This window comes from Ornithorhynchus anatinus, chromosome X1 (genome assembly GCF_004115215.2).
Source record: "Ornithorhynchus anatinus isolate Pmale09 chromosome X1, mOrnAna1.pri.v4, whole genome shotgun sequence".
In the NCBI taxonomy this organism is placed as follows: Eukaryota; Metazoa; Chordata; class Mammalia; order Monotremata; family Ornithorhynchidae; genus Ornithorhynchus; species Ornithorhynchus anatinus.
This window is the reverse complement of record NC_041749.1, coordinates 35,187,312-35,205,701: the sequence shown is the minus strand read 5'-3', so window position 1 is coordinate 35,205,701 and position 18,390 is coordinate 35,187,312. Positions and strand designations below refer to the sequence as shown.

The window sequence follows — 18,390 nt, the reverse complement described above, 5'->3', positions numbered from 1 at the left end:
TGTACCTACCCTGGCGCTTAGCACTGTGTTTGGCAAACGGTGAAGGCTGAAACAGATACCGTATGAAAAAAATGGAAAAGGCAGTCATCCACAGGGGCAAAAGCCCGCCCAGAGGCTTTAAAGTAGAACACACGACACTCTGGTTCGTTTCGACAGTTTAATCTCAATCGCGGAAGAAGATTTCATTCTTGCATCTTCTCGATGGTCTCTTCTTTGTATTTGCCCTTCTCCTTGCCGACCTGGCGAGACTTGGCTTTGCGTTCCAGGATCTTCTTGCGGTCTTTGTCCAGTTTTAGCCTGGTGATAACCACCTGGGAGAAGAGCAGCCACTCGTAAATCTAGCGCACGCAGAGCGGATGGAGAACCGACGAGGAACATCCCCGGGCTTCGCCAAAAGCACCGGGCTGCCACGAACACCCGCTCTGGAAGCCCTGCTTACAAGTCGGTACGTCCCGTGGCTTAAACATAGGTGATTTAAATCGTCCTGCTTGGTTTTGACAGACGGCACTGCTTATGGGGGATGGTGACGGTCATGTGGCCATGTCTTTGTGAAACCATCTTTTGCCCAGGAAAATAAGATATGGCCCCCTTTGTCACCACTGGCTGGTCTGAGGGCTCTGCCTCCTTAGAGACCAAGTGGTTCAGATACCAAAACAGCAAATAATTGAGATTCAAAGACCCAGAGTCCTGAGCAACTATTGCAAACCTTCCCCCTTTGAAGCTCTCCATCCCCCTTCGATTCAGTATTTACTGAATGCTTAGTGTTTGCAGAGCACTGTCCTAAGCGCTTGGGAGAGTACATAAAACAGAGTTGGTAGACACGTTCCCTGCCCACAATGAATTTACCATCTAGAGGAGAGACAGACCACAGGGAATGTGTTTTTATATTTTACTCTCCCAAGAGCTGAGTACAGTGTTCTGCACACAGAAAGCGCTCAATAAATACGAATGATTGATTAATAAATTACAGATATTGACAGAAGCGCTGGGAAGTTGAGGGCGGGGTGAATAAAGGGTGCAAGTTCAAGGTGGGCGAGGGGTTGGCGGTGAGATAGATGATATTGAGGTCCAGTGAGTAGGTTGGCATTAGGAGTGAAGTGTGTGGGCTGGGTTGTAGTAGGAAATCAGTGAGGTGAGGGAGGAGAGGACAAGTGATTGATTGCTTTAAAGCCAACGGTCAGATGTTTCTGTTTGATACAAGGTGGATGGGCAACCGCTGGAGGTTCTGAGCGGGGAAATATGGCCTGAATGGCTCTAAAGAAAAATGATCTGGACAGCAGAGTGAAGTATGGACACGTCGGGAGAGACAAGAGGCAGAGAGGTCAGCAAGGAGGCCGATGTCTACTTGTTTTGTTGTCTTTCTTCCCCTTCTAGACTGGGAGCCCGTTGTTGGGTAGGGACTGTCTCTATCTGTTGCCGAACTGTACTTTCTAAGCGCGTAGAATAGTGCTCTGTACACAGTAAGCACTCAATAAATACGACTGAATGAATGATGCAGTACTCAAGAATAGGGTGAGTGCTTGGGTCAGTGGGGTATTCATTTGGATGGAGAAGGATGAAATTTAGCCACATTGTCACTACTAACCCCTCCTCCTCTGCTAACCCCTCCTCCTCTGTCCTAGGTGCCTCAAAAGAAGTCTTCTGCCCATACTCCAATCTACCCCCTCTACCTGGTCTCAGACCCTCTTTGCCTCTCATGTATCCCGGCTCCCACTTTTCTCCCTCCCCGATCACGCACTGATGCCCGTCGGCCTCCAGAGCGGCTTTAGCCTCTCCTTTCCCTTTCCGTGGACTCCGCAAGATCCGCCAGCTAACATCCCATTTCCATAACCCATATTGGCCCCAAATATTTCAACACACTGCTATGGCTTTACCTCTCTCTTCTTGATAACAGAAAAAGGGATTTGCACACTTTCCTACTACTGGAACCGATCTCTGGGGTGAGCAGTGCGCAAGAACCTGCCCCGAGTCTCCTATAGTTCTCATTTTATCCACATTTGCTCAAGGCTCACCTGCTCCCCTGGCTCTCAGCTCCCACCACTTTGTGGACAAGTCCTCTTACATCTCACTCTACCTCTCTGCTGCTGAACCATCTGGCACTTCCTCTGGCCCACCAGGACGACACCATTTACAAAGCACGCTGGCACCTCAAACTCAGCAGGTCGAACACTGAGCCTCTCATCTTCCCCCATAAACCACCTCCTCCTCTGAACCACCCATCTCTGGGAGACCACCATCATCTGCCCCGTCCCCAAATCCCACCACCTCGGGGTCAGCCTCGAATCCTGTGATTCGGTTCTCACATTCCACCAAGCGAGGAGATAAATGCCGCCGATGTGTCGTCCGGAACACTTTCCGGGATCCGTCCCTTCCGCTCGACCGTAACCGCGACCGAACTGAATCAAAGCTTTGTGAACTCCCCATTACACTACTGCATCGGCCTAAAGTCCTACCAACCCTGCAGTGAGCAGGCAACCATTACCCTGAGCACTTCGGCATGACCACACCGCTCCGCCTTCCGCTCTTTCCACCTCTTCACTTTATCTGCTCTCCAAAACCAGCTCCTACTAACTTGCCCATCTTGGTCAAGGTCACCACTACGGACCTGCCCTGTCGCAGAGTCCCGATAATTACGGTATTCTTTACGCACCAGGGTGTTCTGGAGGCTGACCCGAATAGAGCCAATGCAACCATTCACTCATTCGGTAGTATTTACTGAGTGCTTACTATGTGCAGAGCACACGCTAGCCCCAGGGATAGCATCCCTCGCGGCAGAGGCCAACAAGCCTTTTCCTGCTACAGAGACGGCTCGCACCCAGCACTCCTAGAACGCACCCTTCATGACGGTGAAGACCGGCCTGTGGGTTTTAACAGAAAATGCACCGGGGCACGAGTTTCCTAACTCCAAGACAAGCAGCCTTACCGTGTTTCCCAGATGACAGAGCACGTTATAAAGAATGCTGGCTAACAAAATTCCTGGCCTTGTCCAACATCTGTCCCAAAGGAAGAGGAGCTGAACTACAAAACTACAAAGCTGGGCATCATTCTACCAGAAGTTGTTCAGACGACTCTCCACCAGCTGCCTTCCTAAAACCTGGTTGCTCTTTCCTCTGGCTCCACCCCAGATCCTGCTCTCGATCCCTCTCCGACAAAACCTCCCAACCATCCTCACGTCTACTGCCTCCCTTCCCCAACTCAACCCCCTGGGCAGCCTCTCCTAGACTTCCTCACCCTCCTTCCCAGCCCTCTTCAAAGGGTCGCCTCATTCAGATTCTCTCACTCACCTCCTTTGTCAGCTGTTCTCTCCCCTCCCCACAACTGCACGGTTAGAGGGCTGCATCTCTTTACTGCTTCTTCAGGTTACCCAAATCAATCAGTTATTATTTATTGAGTGCTAACTCCTTTCATTCATATTTACTGAGCGCTTACTCTGTGCAAACTACGAAGTACTTGGGAGAGTACGACACGACGGCACATTCCCTGTCCACAGTGAGCTCACAGTCCGGAGAGGGAGATATATGTTGATATAAATAAATGACAGATATGTACGTAAGTGCTGTGGGGCTGGGTTGGGGGGTGATGAATAAAGGGAGCAAGCCAGGGTGAGGCAGAAGGGAGTGGGAGAAGAGGAAAGGAGGGCTTAGTCAGGGAAGGCCTCTTGGAGATGGGCCTTTGTTAAGGCTTTGAAGGGTGGGAAAGTAGTCAAGCAGTGCTCCCTACGTACCACCAAGCCACGTACCACGTACCACCAAATGACCACCAAGTCAGTCCCCTCAAATAACGTGCTGCAATTTTACCCAAGAATCAGTTACTAAGAGAACTAGAGATCTGAGAATTTAGGATTACAGACACCAGCCCCCCCACCCCCAAAATGCCTTTGGTGGTCACCATGGTTTTTGTGCAAATACCGATTTTAAGTAAATCCCTTTCCCATACTGACTATACGCCAGCGGCGCGAAACCTGAGCTGGCTGAGGTAAAAACCCTACCTTGCTCGGGTGGATGCCCACGTGGACGGTGGTGCCGTTGGCCTTCTCCCGCTGGACACGCTCGATGTAGATGACATACTTCTTCCTGTAAACCTGCACCACCTTGCCGATCTGCTGACCTTTGTAGTGTCCCCGCACCACCTGGCAGAGGATGCAAAAGTCACCGGTTCAGGCGCCTTCCGATGGACCCCACGTACGTTATTGCTACAAACTCGTAAAACCTGCTGATTCGAGAGCCAGCTAAGGATGCCTACTGAACTCTCTGCAAAGGTTTTCGGCACCCAGGCTCAGTCGGGGCAGGCAACGGACAGAACTGGGGGAGGTTCAAGCTACTCCAATTCTAATACGTAGTCGGTGAAAATCAACCCCGAGAATCTTTTCTAAAAGAGGACACTTAAATATTCTGTCTGTTTGGAAGGGCTGGACGGAGGTGAAATGAGTAAGACTGGCGGTCAGCGTAATAAGAACTGCGGCATTTATTAGGGGCTACGGGCCAAGCTTTGGGGCGGATACGAGTTCGGATCCCATTGCCTCTCACACTGTCACTGAATTGTATCTATTGAGCACCTACTGTGTGCGTTACACTGGGCATTTGGGAGAGTACCATATAACAGACATATTTCCAGAACAGATACAGAATCCCCAATTTACAGACAAGGGAACTTGTCAGGTGATCAGCCCGAGGTCCGACAGCAGGCCCGTGGCAGAGCCGGGATTAGAACCCAGGTCTTTGGACTCCCAGACCAGCGTTCTATCCAACTAGGGCACGCTGCTTCCTCACCGGGCCAGCATATCTTGATTCTATTTAGTTGCCATTGTTTTTACGAGATGTTCTTCCCCTTGACTATTTATTGCCATTGTTGTTGTCTGTCCGTCTCCCCCGATTAGACTGTAAGCCCGTCAAATGGCAGGGACCGTCTCTATCTGTTGCCGACTTGTTCATTCCAAGCGCTTAGTCCAGTGCTCTGCACATACTACGCGCTCAGTAAATACTAGTGAATGAATGAATGAATCTGCAGTCAAGACAAGGCAGACCATGGAAGAGAGGCTGGTCCTTCAAAATCTCGAAGAGCGGGACGTGCATGACATACCTGGACTTCATCGTCCTTTCTGATGGGCATGGAGCGGACATTGTACTTCTGTCTCAGCTCCTTGGAAAGGGGAGACGACATGATCTTCCTCCGGATGTGAGAGGGGGCATTGAAGTGTCTCTTGCGGTTCTTGCTGCGGTCAGAAGTCACGAAGGGATTGAACTTCATCTTGACTGCGGGGAGCAAAAAAATGGTCCAAACGTTTACGTCTTTTCTCACCATCTTGCACGAGCATTCATTCAATCAATCGTATTTATTGAGCACCTACTGTGTGCAGAGCACTGTACTAAGCCCTTGGAATGGACAATTCGGCAACAGATACAGTCCCTGCCCAACCACGAGTCTGTTTCTGAAGGCCTGGGCGAAGTTTTTGATCTGGGTTTTATTAGTTTAACAAGCAGGCTAAGACTTTGGCCAAAAGTTCCCAGGGCTTTTTCGACCACATGCAGTTCTTCCATCCCTTTTTCCCCCGTCAGCTCTTATAATAAAGGTATTTGCAGAACGCTTACTATGTGCCAGGCACTGTAGTAAGCGCTGGGTTGGCTAAGCGGCGTGGCTCGGTGGAAAGAGCCCGGGCTGGGGAGGTCGTGGGTTCAAATCCCGGCTCTGCCACCTGTGAGCTGTGTGACTTTGGGCAAGTCACTTCACTGGGCCTCGGTGACCTCAACTGGGCAATGGGGATGAAGACTGGGAGCCCCACGTGGGACCACCTGATGACCTAATAATAATAATAATAATGTTGGTATTTGTTAAGCGCTTACTATGTGCAGAGCACTGTTCTAAGCGCTGGGGTAAACACGGGAATCAGGTTAGAACAGTGCTCGGCACATAGTAGGCGCTTAAGAAATGCCATTATGATGATGATGATGATAATGTCCAAACCCCCTCCCCGGCCGCATCGACGGCGCCATCGGCCTCCCTTCGGCCCATCCCGCCGGCGGATCCCCGCGGGGGAAGGCGAGGAGCGAGGCCCGACTGGTCCGGGGCCGAGGCGGCCGGCGGGCGGGGAGGATGGCGGCGGATGGACAAGGCTGTGGCTCACCTGGCTGCTGCGCCGCCGCCGAGGACACGGCCCAGAGGAGGGAGGGAGGGAGGGGGAGGTGCCAACGAGACTTCCGGCCTCGCCGGGATCCTAGAGGGGCTCGCGGAGCCCGCACCGGAAGCCCGTTTGGACCGGTCTTCTGGCAGGAAGGCGCCGGGGCGGGAGGGCGCCCCCTCCAGGCTCCGAAACGCCACCGCCGCCTCCCTCCCTCCAGCCGGGCGGGGCCGGGCCTGATCGTGAGGGAGGAGGAGGAGGAGAATAATAATTGGACAATCTGATCACCCTGTATCTATCCCAGTGCTTAGAACAGTCCTTGGCCCATAGTAAGCATTTAACAAATACCATCATCATCATTATTATTATTATCATTGAGGGTTGAATGAGAAGCACCGTGGCTCAGTGAAAAGAGCCCGGGCTGGGGAGTCGGAGGTTGTGGGTTCTAATCCCGACTCTGAGACTTGTCTGCTGTGCGACCTTGGGCAAGTCGCTTTCCTTCTCTGGGCCTCAGTTCCCTCCTCTGTCAAATGGGGATTAAACATGTGAGCCCCCCCCCCGTGGGACCACCTGGTCACCCTGTGTCCCCCTGCAGCGCTCAGAACAGTGCTTGGCACCTAGTAAGCGCCTCCCAGATACCATCATCATCACTAGAAGAGCAGCGTGGCTGAGTGGAAAGAGCACGGGCTTTGGAGTCAGGGGTCATGGGTTCGAATTCCGGCTCCGCCACTCGTCAGCTGTGTGACCTTGGGCAAGTCACTTCACTTCTCTGGGCCTCAGTGACCTCATCTGTCAAATGGGGATGAAGACTGTGAGCCCCACGTGGGACAACCTGATTCCCCTGTGTCTACCCCAGCGCTTAGAACAGTGCTTGGCACCTAGTAAGCGCTTCCGAGATACCACATCATCATCATTATGATTATTTATTATCATCCTCCTCCTCCTCCTCCTCCCTCACGATCAGGCCCGGCCCCGCCCGGCTGGAGGGAGGGAGGCGGCGGTGGCGTTTCGGAGCCTGGAGGGGGCGCCCTCCCGCCCCGGCGCCTTCCTGCCCGAAGACCGGTCCAAACGGGCTTCCGGCGCGGGCTCCGCGAGCCCCTCTAGGATCCCGGCGAGGCCGGAAGTCTCGTTGGCACCTCCCCCTCCCTCCTCTGGGCCGTGTCCTCGGCGGCGGCGAAGCAGCCAGGTGAGCCACAGCCTCGTCTATCCGCCGCCATCCTCCCCGCCCGCCGGCCGCCTCGGCCCCGGACCAGTCGGGCCTCGTTCCTCGCCTTCCCCCGCCGGCGGGATGGGCCGAAGGGAGGCCGATGGCGCCGTCGATGCGGCCGGGGAGGGGGTTGGCCATCATTCATTCATTCAGTAGTGTTTATTGAGCGCTTACTATGTGCAGAGCCCTGTGTCCATGACTCTGCACTCTTCCGTGCCCCAAATGGCGAGAGCCCGGGCTTGGGAGGCAGAGGTCGTGGGTTCTAATCCCGCTCCCGCCACCTCCTTCATTCAGTCGTATTGATTGAGCGCTGACTCGGTGCAGAGCACTGTCCTAAGCGCTTGGAATGGATAATTCAGCAGCAGATAGAGACCAATAATAATAATGTTGGTATTTGTGAAGCGCTTACTGTGTGCAGAGCACTGTTCTAAGCGCTGGGGGAGACACAGGGGAATCAGGTTGCCCCACGTGGGGCTCACGGTCTTCATTCCCATTTTCCAGATGAGGTAACTGAGGCCCAGTGAAGTGACTTGCCCACAGTCCCACAGCTGACAAGTGGCAGAGCCCGGGATTCGAACCCTTGACCTCTGACTCCAAAGCCCGGGCTCTTTCCACTGAGCCACGCTAGACCTGCCCAACGTCGGGCTCACTAGTTGTCAACTGGGTGACTTTGGGCAAGTCACTTCTCTGGGCCTCAGTTTCCTCACCTGTAAAATGGGGATGAAGACTGTGAGCCCCCCCCCCCCGTGGGACCACCTGATGACCTTGTACCTACCCCAGTGCTTAGATCAGTGCTTGGCACATAGCGCTTAACAAATATCATTATTATTGTTCTCTGGGCCTCAGTTATCTCATCTGGAAAATGGGGATTAAGACTGTGAGCCCCACGTGGGACATCCTCATTACCTGTGTCTACCCCAGTGCTTGGCACATAGCGCTTATATAGAGAAACAGCGTGGCTCAGTGGAAAGAGCCCGGGCCTGGGAGGCAGAGGTCGTGGGTTCTAATTCTGCCTCCGCCTCTTGTCTGCTATGTGACTTTGGGCAAGTCTCTTCACTTCTCTGTGCCTCAGTTACTTTATCTGTAAAAGGGGATTAACCGTGAGCCTCACGTGGGACAACCAGATGACCCTGGACCTACCCCAGCGCTTAGAACAGTGCTGTGCACATAGTAAGCGCTTAACAAATACCAACATTATTATTATTACCCCCAGCGCTTGACACATACTAAGCACTTATATAGAGATGCAGCGTGGCTCAATGAAAAGACCAGAGACTTGGGAGTCAGAGGTCGTGGGTTCTAATCCCAGCTCTGCCGCTTGTCTGCTGTGTGATTTTGGGCAAGCCCTTTAACTTCTCTGTGCCTCAGTTCCATCATCTGTAAAATGGGGATTAAGACTGTGAGCCCCACGTGGGACAACCTGATCACCTTGTTATCCTCCCCAAGTGCTTAGAACAGTACTTTGCATATAATAATAATAATTATTATTATCTGGAAATGAAATTGAGGCCTTGGCAGAGCTGGAGGGGGCAGAGGGGTTGGGTAAGTTCGTTGTGGGCAGGGAACGTGTCTGCCAACTCTGTGGGACTGCTTTTTATGATATTTGTTACGTGCTTATCACCTGTCAGGCTGTTCTAATGTAGTCCCATTCATTCCCCTTCTAGACTGTGAGTAGTTGTTGGGCAGGGATTGTCTCTATTTGTTGCCAAATTGTACTTTGCAAGGGCTTAGTTTAGTGCTCTGCACACAGTAAGCGCTTAATAAATACGAATAAGTGAATGAATTCAGTTTAGTCATATTTATTGAGCGCTTACTGTGTGCAGAGCACTGTACTAAGCGCTTGGGAGAGAACAATATAACAGTAAACAGACATATTCTCTGCCCACAACCAGCTTACAGTCTAGAGGACCCTGCCCTACATGGAGCTCTCATTTTATTTTGATATTTGTTACGTGCTTACTATGTGCCAGACACTATTCTAAGCACCGGCCTAGATACAAACCAATCAGTTTGCACACAGGCCATGTCCCACATGGGGCACACGGTCTGCACACAGGAGGTGCCTAATAAATACGATTGAATGATCCCCCATTAAGAATACCCCAATCAGAAACGTGGCTCAGACCGTCAATCAATCAGTGGTATTTATTGAGCACTTACTATGTGCAGAATACAGTACTAAGTGCTTGAGAGAGTACAATTCAGCCGAATTAGCAGGCACGATCCCTGCCCAAAGCGAGCCTACAGTCTAGCAGGACAGATATTAATACGAATAAGTCATTTCGAATACTTAATTTAAAGATATGTACGTAAGTTCTGCGGGGTCGGGGTGAATATCAGATGCCCAAAGGTCACAGGAGAGTGAGCTGGGGAAAAGAGGGCTTAGTCAGGGAAGGCCTCTCGGAGGAGTTGTGACCTGAATAATGCTTTGAAGGTGGAGAGAGTAGTGGTCTGGCATATATGGAGGAGGAGGGAGTTCCAGGTTAAGGGGGCAAAGTGGTGAGTTGGACAGATTTGGGGAGTAAGCTGGCCTAGAGGAGCATAATGTATGGCCGCGTTTCCATTTCGAGGTTCTTGAGACGCGGGGAGACGCGGACCAACCGTTTTTGTTGATCAGCGATCTGTGCAACAAAATATTGGATATGAATGGGGAGAGACAGGAGGCTGGAAGGTCAGCAAGGAGGCAGATGTCTCTATCTGTTGCCGAATGGTACATTCCAAGTGCTTAGTACAGTGCTCTGCACACAGTAAGCGCTCGATCAGTACTTTTGAATGAATAAATGCAGTAGTCGGGACGAGATAGGCTAAGTGCCTGGGTCAACCTGGGAGCAGTTTCGGGGGAGAGGAAAGGGCAGATTTTAACAACGTTGCAATGGTAAAATCGACAGGATTTGGTGACGGATTGAATACGTGGGTGGAATGAGAGATCAGTCGACAATGCCGCAGTTACGGGTTTGGGAGATTTGGAGGATAAGGGTGTTGTCTACAGGGATGGGAGAGGCCGGGGGGAGGATGGGAAGATGAGGAGCTCGGTTTTGGACATGTTTAATTTGAGGTGCCGGCAGGCCATCGAGGTAGATGTGTCCTGAAGACAGGAGGAGATGCGAGACTGGGGGGAAGCAGAAAAGTCAGGGCTGAAGGCATGGATTTGGGGATCATCTGCATAGAGATGGTAATTGAAGCTGTGGGGGCAGATGAATTCTCCAAGGGAGTGAGTGCAGATGGAGAATAAAAGGGGACCCAGGACTGAGCCTTGGGGGGAACCCCACTGTTAAAGGGTGGGAGGCAGAGGCGGAGCCGGCAAAAGAGATGGAGAAAGAGCTGCCAGAGAGAGGGGCAGAACCGAGAGAGCACGATGTCGGTGACTCAAGAACCTACAGTGTTGAAGGTGGCTGAGCGGTCTAGGGGGATTAGGATGGAATAGAGACCGTCAGATTTGACGAGAAGGAGGTCATTGGGTCCCATAGAGAGCTACTGATCATTCAGGAGCCAGAAGCACCGTCCCTCCAACTGGCGAGAAAAGATATAAACGTTTGGACCATTTTTTTCTCCCCGCAGTCAAGATGAAGTTCAATCCCTTCGTGACTTCTGACCGCAGCAAGAACCGCAAGAGACACTTCAATGCCCCCTCTCACATCCGGAGGAAGATCATGTCGTCTCCCCTTTCCAAGGAGCTGAGACAGAAGTACAATGTCCGCTCCATGCCCATCAGAAAGGACGATGAAGTCCAGGTATGTAACGGATGTGCCCCTCTTTGAGATTTGAAGTACCAGCCCCTTCCTTGGATCTGTATTGGCATGACTGGATTTGGTCTCCTCTGCTTCTCAGCCGCTTTCAACATTGTCGACCAGCCCAAACTCATCTTCACTGACAACCGTCCTCTCCCTGTTCTCCTCCTATCTCTCTGGCTGCTCCTTCTCAGCCTCTTTTACGGGCTTCTCTGCCTCCCACTCCCTATAACTGTAGGTGTCCCTCAAGGCTCAGTTCTGGGTCCTCTTCTATTCTCCATCTCCACCCACTCCCTTGGAGAACTCATTCTTTCCCATGGCTTCAACTACCATCTCTATGCAGATGATTCCCAAATCTACATCTCCAGCCCTCATCTCTCTCCTTTTCTGCAGTCTCGCATCTCCTCCTGCCTTCAAGACGCCTCTTCTTGGATGTCCTCCAATCGCCCCGAGCTTAACGTGTCCAGAACAGAACTCCTTATCTTCCCTCCCAAACCCTGTCCTCCCTGTGGCTTTCCCGCCACAGCACCTCCATGCCTCCTGTCTCACAAGCCTGTAAGCTTGGCGTCGTCCTTGACTCCTCTCTCTCGTTCAATCCACGTTTTCGATCCGTAACTAAATCCTGCCAGTTCGAACATCGCTAAAATCTGCCCCTTCCTTTCCATCCAAGCTATCACGTTAATCGAAGCACTTACCCTATCCTGCCTTGAGGGCCGCATCTGCCTTCTGGCCGACCTCCCTGCCACCTGTCTCCCCACTCCAGTCCGTACTTCACTCCGCTCCCTGGATAATTTTCGATCAAAACATTTACTTGATGTGCCCTCCACTCCTCAAGGACCTCCAGTAGTTGCCCATCAAATAGAAACTCCTTACTGTTGACTTTAAAGCACTCTTGTCCCCTCCTAACTTACCCCCTGCTCTCCTACTGTAATCCAGCCCGCACACTTTACTCCTCTAATGCTAACTTTCTCTCTGTACCTCGATCTCATCTATCTTGCCGCCGACCTCTCGCCCACGACCTGCCTCTGGCCTGCCTCCCTCCTTATATTTAACATTCGATCACTCTCCCCACCTTCAAAGCCTTGTTGAAGACACGTCTCCAGGAGGCCTTCCCCGACTAAGCCCTCATTTCCTTTTTTCCCCACTCCCTTCTATGGGTCTGTCTCCCCCTCTAGATTGTAAGTTCACTGTGGGGAGGGGGTGTATCTACCAACTTTGTTCCGTTGTACTCACCCAAGTGCATAGTACAGTGCTCTGCACACCGTAAGTGCTCAAATGTGATTGATCTGCTGGTCTGGTGAGACAGGTGGTGGACATCCTGGGTCCTGGCCCCGCTCACCCAACCAGTCAGTCGTTTTTACTGAGCACTTACTGTGTTACTGAGTGCTTGGGAGAGTATAATATAACAATGTAGCAGACACATTCCTTGCCCACAACGAGCTTGTAGTTCAGAGGACTGTCCAACGCCCCCAAACGTAGATTTGCCTTCATGCTCTGACCGTGAAGGAGAGATCCTCGGGAGTGGGTAGCCAAATAGGTTCCCTGCGTGGCCGGGAGAAGCCCTGCCCTCTCTTCCACCCACCCACACATTCTTCCCTCGGAGGGAGAGAAGCACCCAGCGGGGTAGTGGAATGACAGTCCTTTGTCCTGTTCTGCTTTGAGCGTCGTGGAGCACTGTTAGAGAATCTCAGGATTGATTTTCATCAGGTACATACTAAAACTGGAGTAGCTTGAACCTCCCCCAATTTTGTCAGCGGCCTGCCCTGACTGACCGAGCCTGGGTGCCCAATATCTTTGCAGAGAGTCAGTAGGCATCCTTAGCTGGCTCTCGAATCAGCAGGTTTTACGAGTTTGTAGCAATAACGTACGTGGGGTGCAACGGAAGGCGGCTGAACCGGTGATTTTTGCATCCTCTGCCAGGTGGTGCGGGGACACTACAAAGGTCAGCAGATCGGCAAGGTGGTGCAGGTTTACAGGAAGAAGTACGTCATCTACATCGAGCGCGTCCAGCGGGAGAAGGCCAACGGCACCACCGTCCACGTGGGCATCCACCCGAGCAAGGTAGGGTTTTTACCTCAGCCAGCTCAGGCTTCGCGCCGCTGGCGTATAGTCAGTATGGGAAAGGGATTTACTTAAAATCGGTATTTGCACAAAAGCCGTGGTGACCACCCAAGTCCATAGGAGGGGTCCGAGGTTCTCCTAGTAACTGATCCTCCGCTGAAATTGCACCTAGTTGTCGTGAAAAGGTCGACCTTTTTTATGGTCCCGGTTACTTGGTGTCGGGCGCTGTACTAAGCGCTGGGGTTGATACAAGATAATTGGGTCGGATAGACTCCCTATCCCGCATGAGACTCACGGTCTAAATCGGGGGGAGGAGGAGGATTTAATTCCCATTTCGCATTTGAAGTAACGGGAGCAGAGAGAATTGGTTAAGTGATTTGCCCATGATCACACAGCCGATAAAAAGTCCCGGGATCGGGATTAAAAATTAGGTCCTCTGATTCCCAGGCCCCTACTCTTTCCGTTAGACCACGCTGGAGGTTATTTGCAGACTGAATGCCGAGAGCACCGCACCAGCCTAAGGAAGCAGTAAAGAGATGCCACCCCTGCCCTTCTCTTTCCTTAATCCTTTAATGTGGGGGGAAAGGGAGATGAAAACAGCTGATAAAATAACAGAGAGAATGGTTGAACTTGAAAGAGGTGACCCTTTGAGGACTGCAAGGGAGTGTTTTGAAAGTGAGTGAGACGGCGGCTGTTGAGGTGGTTGTGTTGGGCAGGGAAAGGATGTGGAAGTGAGAGAGGTTGGGAGGTTTGTTGGAGAGGGAATCGATCCCTGGTATTCCATTGAGTACTTAATGCATGGCGAGCACAATATTAAATATTTGGGAGAGTACAAGGTGATAGAATTAGTAAACGTGTTCCCCTCCCATAAGAAGTGGATGGAGCGAGAAGAAAGAGCAGCTAGGTAATAGGGGGTCAGCTGGTGGAAGGTCAGGGAATCTTCTGTACAACTTTGTGTAGGATGATGCCCGGCTCTGTAATTTGTAATTCAGCTCTCGTTCCTTTGGTGCAAATGTTCGACAAGCCGGACTTTTCTTAGCCAGCTTCCCCCTGTGGGCGACCAGGTAGGCCCCGCTTCTTAGTAACATGCCTAGTAATCTGCGAAACACACTAAGATTGCAGTTCTTGGAGCTGGGGACAAATATGGTGGACTTTCTTAAATGCAGTGCCACGACGCATGATTCTCGAAAACCCACAGACCAGTCTTTATCAGGAGGGTGTGTCCTGGGAGGCCTGGTTATGAGCAGACTCCATGTCTCGCTCTGGCTCTGTAGCAGGAAAAGGCTTGTTTGCCTTGGCCACGGGAGATGCTACCCCCGGGGCTAGTGTGCGGTGGTTGAATCGGCCCAATTGGAGTCACCTCCCGGGACACCGTGGTGCCTAGTGAATACCGTCTCTATCGGGACTCTGTGACACGGTAGGTAGTGGTGATCCCGACCGAGATGGGAAAGTTGGTAGGAACTGGTTATGGAGAGCAGGTGAAGCGAAGAGGTGGAAAGAGCGGAGAGTGGATCGGCGTGGACCTGCAGAGGTGCTCGATGGAGGGCTGGTAGAGACCCGGACCATGGCAGCAGCCTCTAGTCCTTGTACATCTCATTAACAAAATAAATAGGGTCATAAAAATATATACAATTGAGTGGACGAGTACAGTGCCTCTGAGGGGAGGAGAAAGGAGAGGGGGAGGAGCAGAGAGAAAGGGGGGAAAAGAGGGCTTAGCTGAGGAGAGGTGAAGTGGGGGGTAGAGGGGGAGCAGAGGGAAAAAGGGAAGCTCAGCCTGGGAAGGCCTCTTGGAGGTGGTGAGCTCTCAGTAGGGCTTTGAAGAGGGGAAGAGAATTGGTTTGGCGGAGGTGAGGAGGGAGGGCGTTCCGGGACCGCGGGAGGACGTGGCCCAGGGGTCGACGTTGGGAGAGGTGAGAACGGGGGACGGTGAGGAGGTGGGCGGCGGAGGAGCGGAGCGTGCGGGGTGGGCGGTAGAAAGAGAGAAGGGAGGAGAAGTAGGAAGGGGCAAGGTGATGGAGAGCCTTGAAGCTAGAGTGAGAAGTTTTTGTTTGGAGCGGAGGTCGATAGGCAACCACTGGAGGTGTTTAAGAAGGGGAGTGACATGCCCAGAACGTTTCTGCAGGAAGATGAGCCGGGCAGCGGAGTGAAGAATAGACTGGAGCGGAGAGAGACAGGAGGAAGGGAGATCGGAGAGAAGGCTGACACGATAATCCAGCCGGGATATTACGAGAGCTCGGACCAGACTCTTGGGGTCTGGAAGGGAGGGAAAAGGTGGAGGGAGCGGTGAGGACGACGAGCTGGTCCCTGGCTCCTCCTCGGTGCCCTCCTTCCCGAGGGCACAGATAATAATGTTGGTATTTGTTAAGCGCTTATTACGTGCAGAGCACTGTTCTAAGCACTGGGGTAGATACAGGGTAATCAGGTTGTCCCACGTGAGGCTCACAGTCTTCATCCCCATTTTACAGATGAGGTCACTGAGGCCCCGAGAAGTGAAGTGACTTGTCATCATGTTGGTATTTGTTAAGCGCTTATTATTTGCAGAGCACTGTTCTAAGCACTGGGGTGGATACAGAGTAATCAGGTTGCCCCACGTGAGGCTCACACTCTTAATCTCCATTTTACAGATGAAGTAATAGACACAGAGCAGTGAAGCGACTTGTCCACAGTCCCACAGCCGACAAGTGGCAGAGCGGGGATAATAATAATGTTGGTATTTGTTAAGCGCTTACTATGTGCATAGCACTGCTCTAAGCGCTGGGGTGGACACAGGGCGATCAGGTTGTCCCACGTGAGGCTCACAGTCTTAATCCCCATTTTCCAGATGAGGGAACTGAGGCCCAGAGAAGTGAAGTGACTTGCCCAAAGTCACACAGCTGACAAGAAGCAGAGCCCGGGATTAGAACCCATGACCTTTGACTCCCAAGCCCGGGCTCTTTCCACTAAGCCACACTGCTTCTCATAGCCCAGAGCCAGAGGAGCGGATGAGCTTCTCAACAAGTGTGGGCACCGTGAGATGTGGAGGGAGACTCGGGGCAGTTTCTTGTGCACCGCTCGCCCCAGAGATAGATTCCAGCAGGAGGAAAGTCTGCAAATCCCTTTTTCTGTCATATATCAAGAAGAGAGTTAGTAGAGGTCAATCTTCCCACCTTCGAAGCCTTATTAAAGATACGTCTCCAAGAGGCCTTCCCGTCTAAGCCCTCATTTCCTCTTCTCCCACTCCTTTCTGTGCTGCCCTGGATCTTTGGACTTGCACTCTTTATCCACCCCTACCTCAGCCCCTTCGCATTATCTCTAATTTATATTCAAGTCTGTCCCCCCTCCAGACCCTAAGCTCGTTACGGGCAGGGAACGTGTCCATCGACTCTGTTATTGTATTCTCCCAAGTGCTCGGTACTTGATAAGCATTCAATAAATATAATTGATTTGCCGAGGCATCGATAGCACTTTTGAAACGCGTGTCTGACGGATTCATTTTCACCAGCCAAGACGTTGGCCAGGTCATCGAGGACTGAAGGCGGCTCAGAGGGAATTATGAAGGTTTGCAGTAGTTGCTCAGGACTCTGGGTTTTTGAATCTCAATTATTTGATGTTTTGGTTTCTGAAACCCTTCCACTCTAAGGAGGCAGGGCTCTCAGACCAGCCAGTGGTGACAAGCGGGGGGGCATACCTTATTTTCCTGAGCAAAAGATTGTTTCACAAAGGCATGACCGTCAACGTCCTCCATAAGCAGTGCCGTCTGTCAAAACCAAGCAGGACGATTTGAATCACCTATGTTTAAGCCACGGGACGTATCGACTTGTAAGCAGGGCTTCCAGTGCGGGTGTTCGTGGCAGCCCGGTGCTTTTGGCGAAGCCCGGGGATGTTCCTCGTCGGTTCTCCATCCGCTCTGCGTGCGCTAGATTTACGAGTGGCTGCTCTTCTCCCAGGTGGTTATCACCAGGCTAAAACTGGACAAAGACCGCAAGAAGATCCTGGAACGCAAAGCCAAGTCTCGCCAGGTCGGCAAGGAGAAGGGCAAATACAAAGAAGAGACCATCGAGAAGATGCAAGAATGAAATCTTCTTCCGCGATTGAGATTAAACTGTCGAAACGAACCCGAGTGTCGTGTGTTCTACTTTAAAGCCTCTGGGCGGGCTTTTGCCCCTGTGGATGACTGCCTTTTCCATTTTTAAAAAAATGGTATCTGTTTAACACTCAGTGTGTGTGAAGCACAGCACCAAGCGTTGGGGCAGGTATCGAACGCGTTCCGAGAATAGATATTGAATCTTCACTTTGCACATAAGGAAAGAGGCTTGGAGATTGGAAGCGACTTTACCGAGATCACCCGTCAGCTACGGGGCCGATCCAGAATCAGAACCCAGATCCTCCAGCTCCCAGGTTGTGCTGCCTTTCTTTTTTCTTTAACAGTCAGGCCAAAATAATATTGCGGTCACAATGTTGCCGGAATTTTTTTCTGTTTAGCGGGCAAAAGGCAATTCTTAAACGTAGTATGTGTGATTGGGGAAACACCCTTCCGAATTCCCTTCTCCCTCCGCACATTTCGGCACCACGGAGCGCAGGGTGCAAACGGGGGCCAAGACGGTCGCATCTGAAGCGGCGTGGCCCAGTGGAAAGAGCCTGGGCTTGGGAGTCAGAGGTCACGGGTTCGAATCCCGGCCCGGCCACTTGGCAGCTGTGTGACTGTGGGCAAGTCACTTCGCCTCTCTGTGCCTCAGATCCCTCATCTGGAAAATGGGGATGAAGACTGTGAGCCTCACATGGGACAACCTGATTCCCCTGTATCTACTCCAGCGCTCAGAGCCTGTCAGTGGGCAGGGACTGTCTCTATCTGTTGCCGATTTGTACATTCCGAGCGCTTAATACAGTGCTCTGCACATAGTAAGCGCTCAATAAATACTATTGAATGAATGAATGCCCTGCACATAATAAACGCTTCACAAATACCAACGTTATTATTATCCGTCGCCCTCTCCGCACTCGGTGGGCCTCTCTCTTCATCCCCCTCGCACACGGGACAAGTCAGCACTGGGAAAAAATCACCGAAAATTCGTATTTCTGGAGTGGTGGGGCGGAGAGAGGGTGCGAGGGTGCGCTCAGAAAACGAGGCCATGCCCCAGGGCGGTGTCAGGCTGCAGTAGGAGGCGGGGAGGGCTTCCCCGAGCCAGACGGAGCGTTGTCCGTAGGTTGTGAGCGCGTCGGGGTCGGGATTGTCGGGTTGCACGGTCGGTCCCGCTGCCCTTAGGGATAAAGCACGAGGAAGGACTGAGCCGCCCGGCCGC

At 52.1% G+C, this 18,390-nt stretch overlaps 2 protein-coding genes across 2 annotated transcripts; one reads left to right on the top strand and one right to left on the bottom strand.

The window, feature by feature from the left end:
• Positions 1–143: 143 nt before the first annotated feature.
• On the bottom strand, positions 144–6,201 carry LOC100084504 (60S ribosomal protein L26). Its single transcript, XM_029050528.2, has 4 exons — positions 6,122–6,201; positions 5,080–5,252; positions 3,989–4,129; positions 144–311 (listed from the first exon to the last, which is right to left on the bottom strand). Exons 2-4 carry the CDS (start codon positions 5,245–5,247, stop codon positions 183–185), a joined length of 438 nt encoding a protein of 145 aa, XP_028906361.1. The 5' UTR covers positions 5,248–5,252; positions 6,122–6,201; the 3' UTR covers positions 144–182.
• Positions 6,202–7,234: 1,033 nt separating this feature from the next.
• Positions 7,235–17,205, top strand: LOC103165713 (60S ribosomal protein L26). Its single transcript, XM_029050527.2, has 4 exons — positions 7,235–7,301; positions 10,881–11,053; positions 12,971–13,111; positions 17,038–17,205. The coding sequence occupies exons 2-4, from the start codon at positions 10,886–10,888 to the stop codon at positions 17,164–17,166; spliced, it is 438 nt and encodes a 145-aa protein (XP_028906360.1). The 5' UTR covers positions 7,235–7,301; positions 10,881–10,885; the 3' UTR covers positions 17,167–17,205.
• Positions 17,206–18,390: the final 1,185 nt, after the last annotated feature.

Coding starts and splice junctions, on each gene's coding strand:
- LOC100084504 (XM_029050528.2), bottom strand. CDS start 5,247: ATGAAGTTCAATCCCTTCGTGACTTCTGACCGCAGCAAGAACCGCAAG. Junction 4,130..5,079: donor GAAAGGACGATGAAGTCCAG/GTATGTCATGCA, acceptor ATCCTCTGCCAG/GTGGTGCGGGGACACTACAA. Junction 312..3,988: donor TGGGCATCCACCCGAGCAAG/GTAGGGTTTTTA, acceptor CTCTTCTCCCAG/GTGGTTATCACCAGGCTAAA.
- LOC103165713 (XM_029050527.2), top strand. CDS start 10,886: ATGAAGTTCAATCCCTTCGTGACTTCTGACCGCAGCAAGAACCGCAAG. Junction 11,054..12,970: donor GAAAGGACGATGAAGTCCAG/GTATGTAACGGA, acceptor ATCCTCTGCCAG/GTGGTGCGGGGACACTACAA. Junction 13,112..17,037: donor TGGGCATCCACCCGAGCAAG/GTAGGGTTTTTA, acceptor CTCTTCTCCCAG/GTGGTTATCACCAGGCTAAA.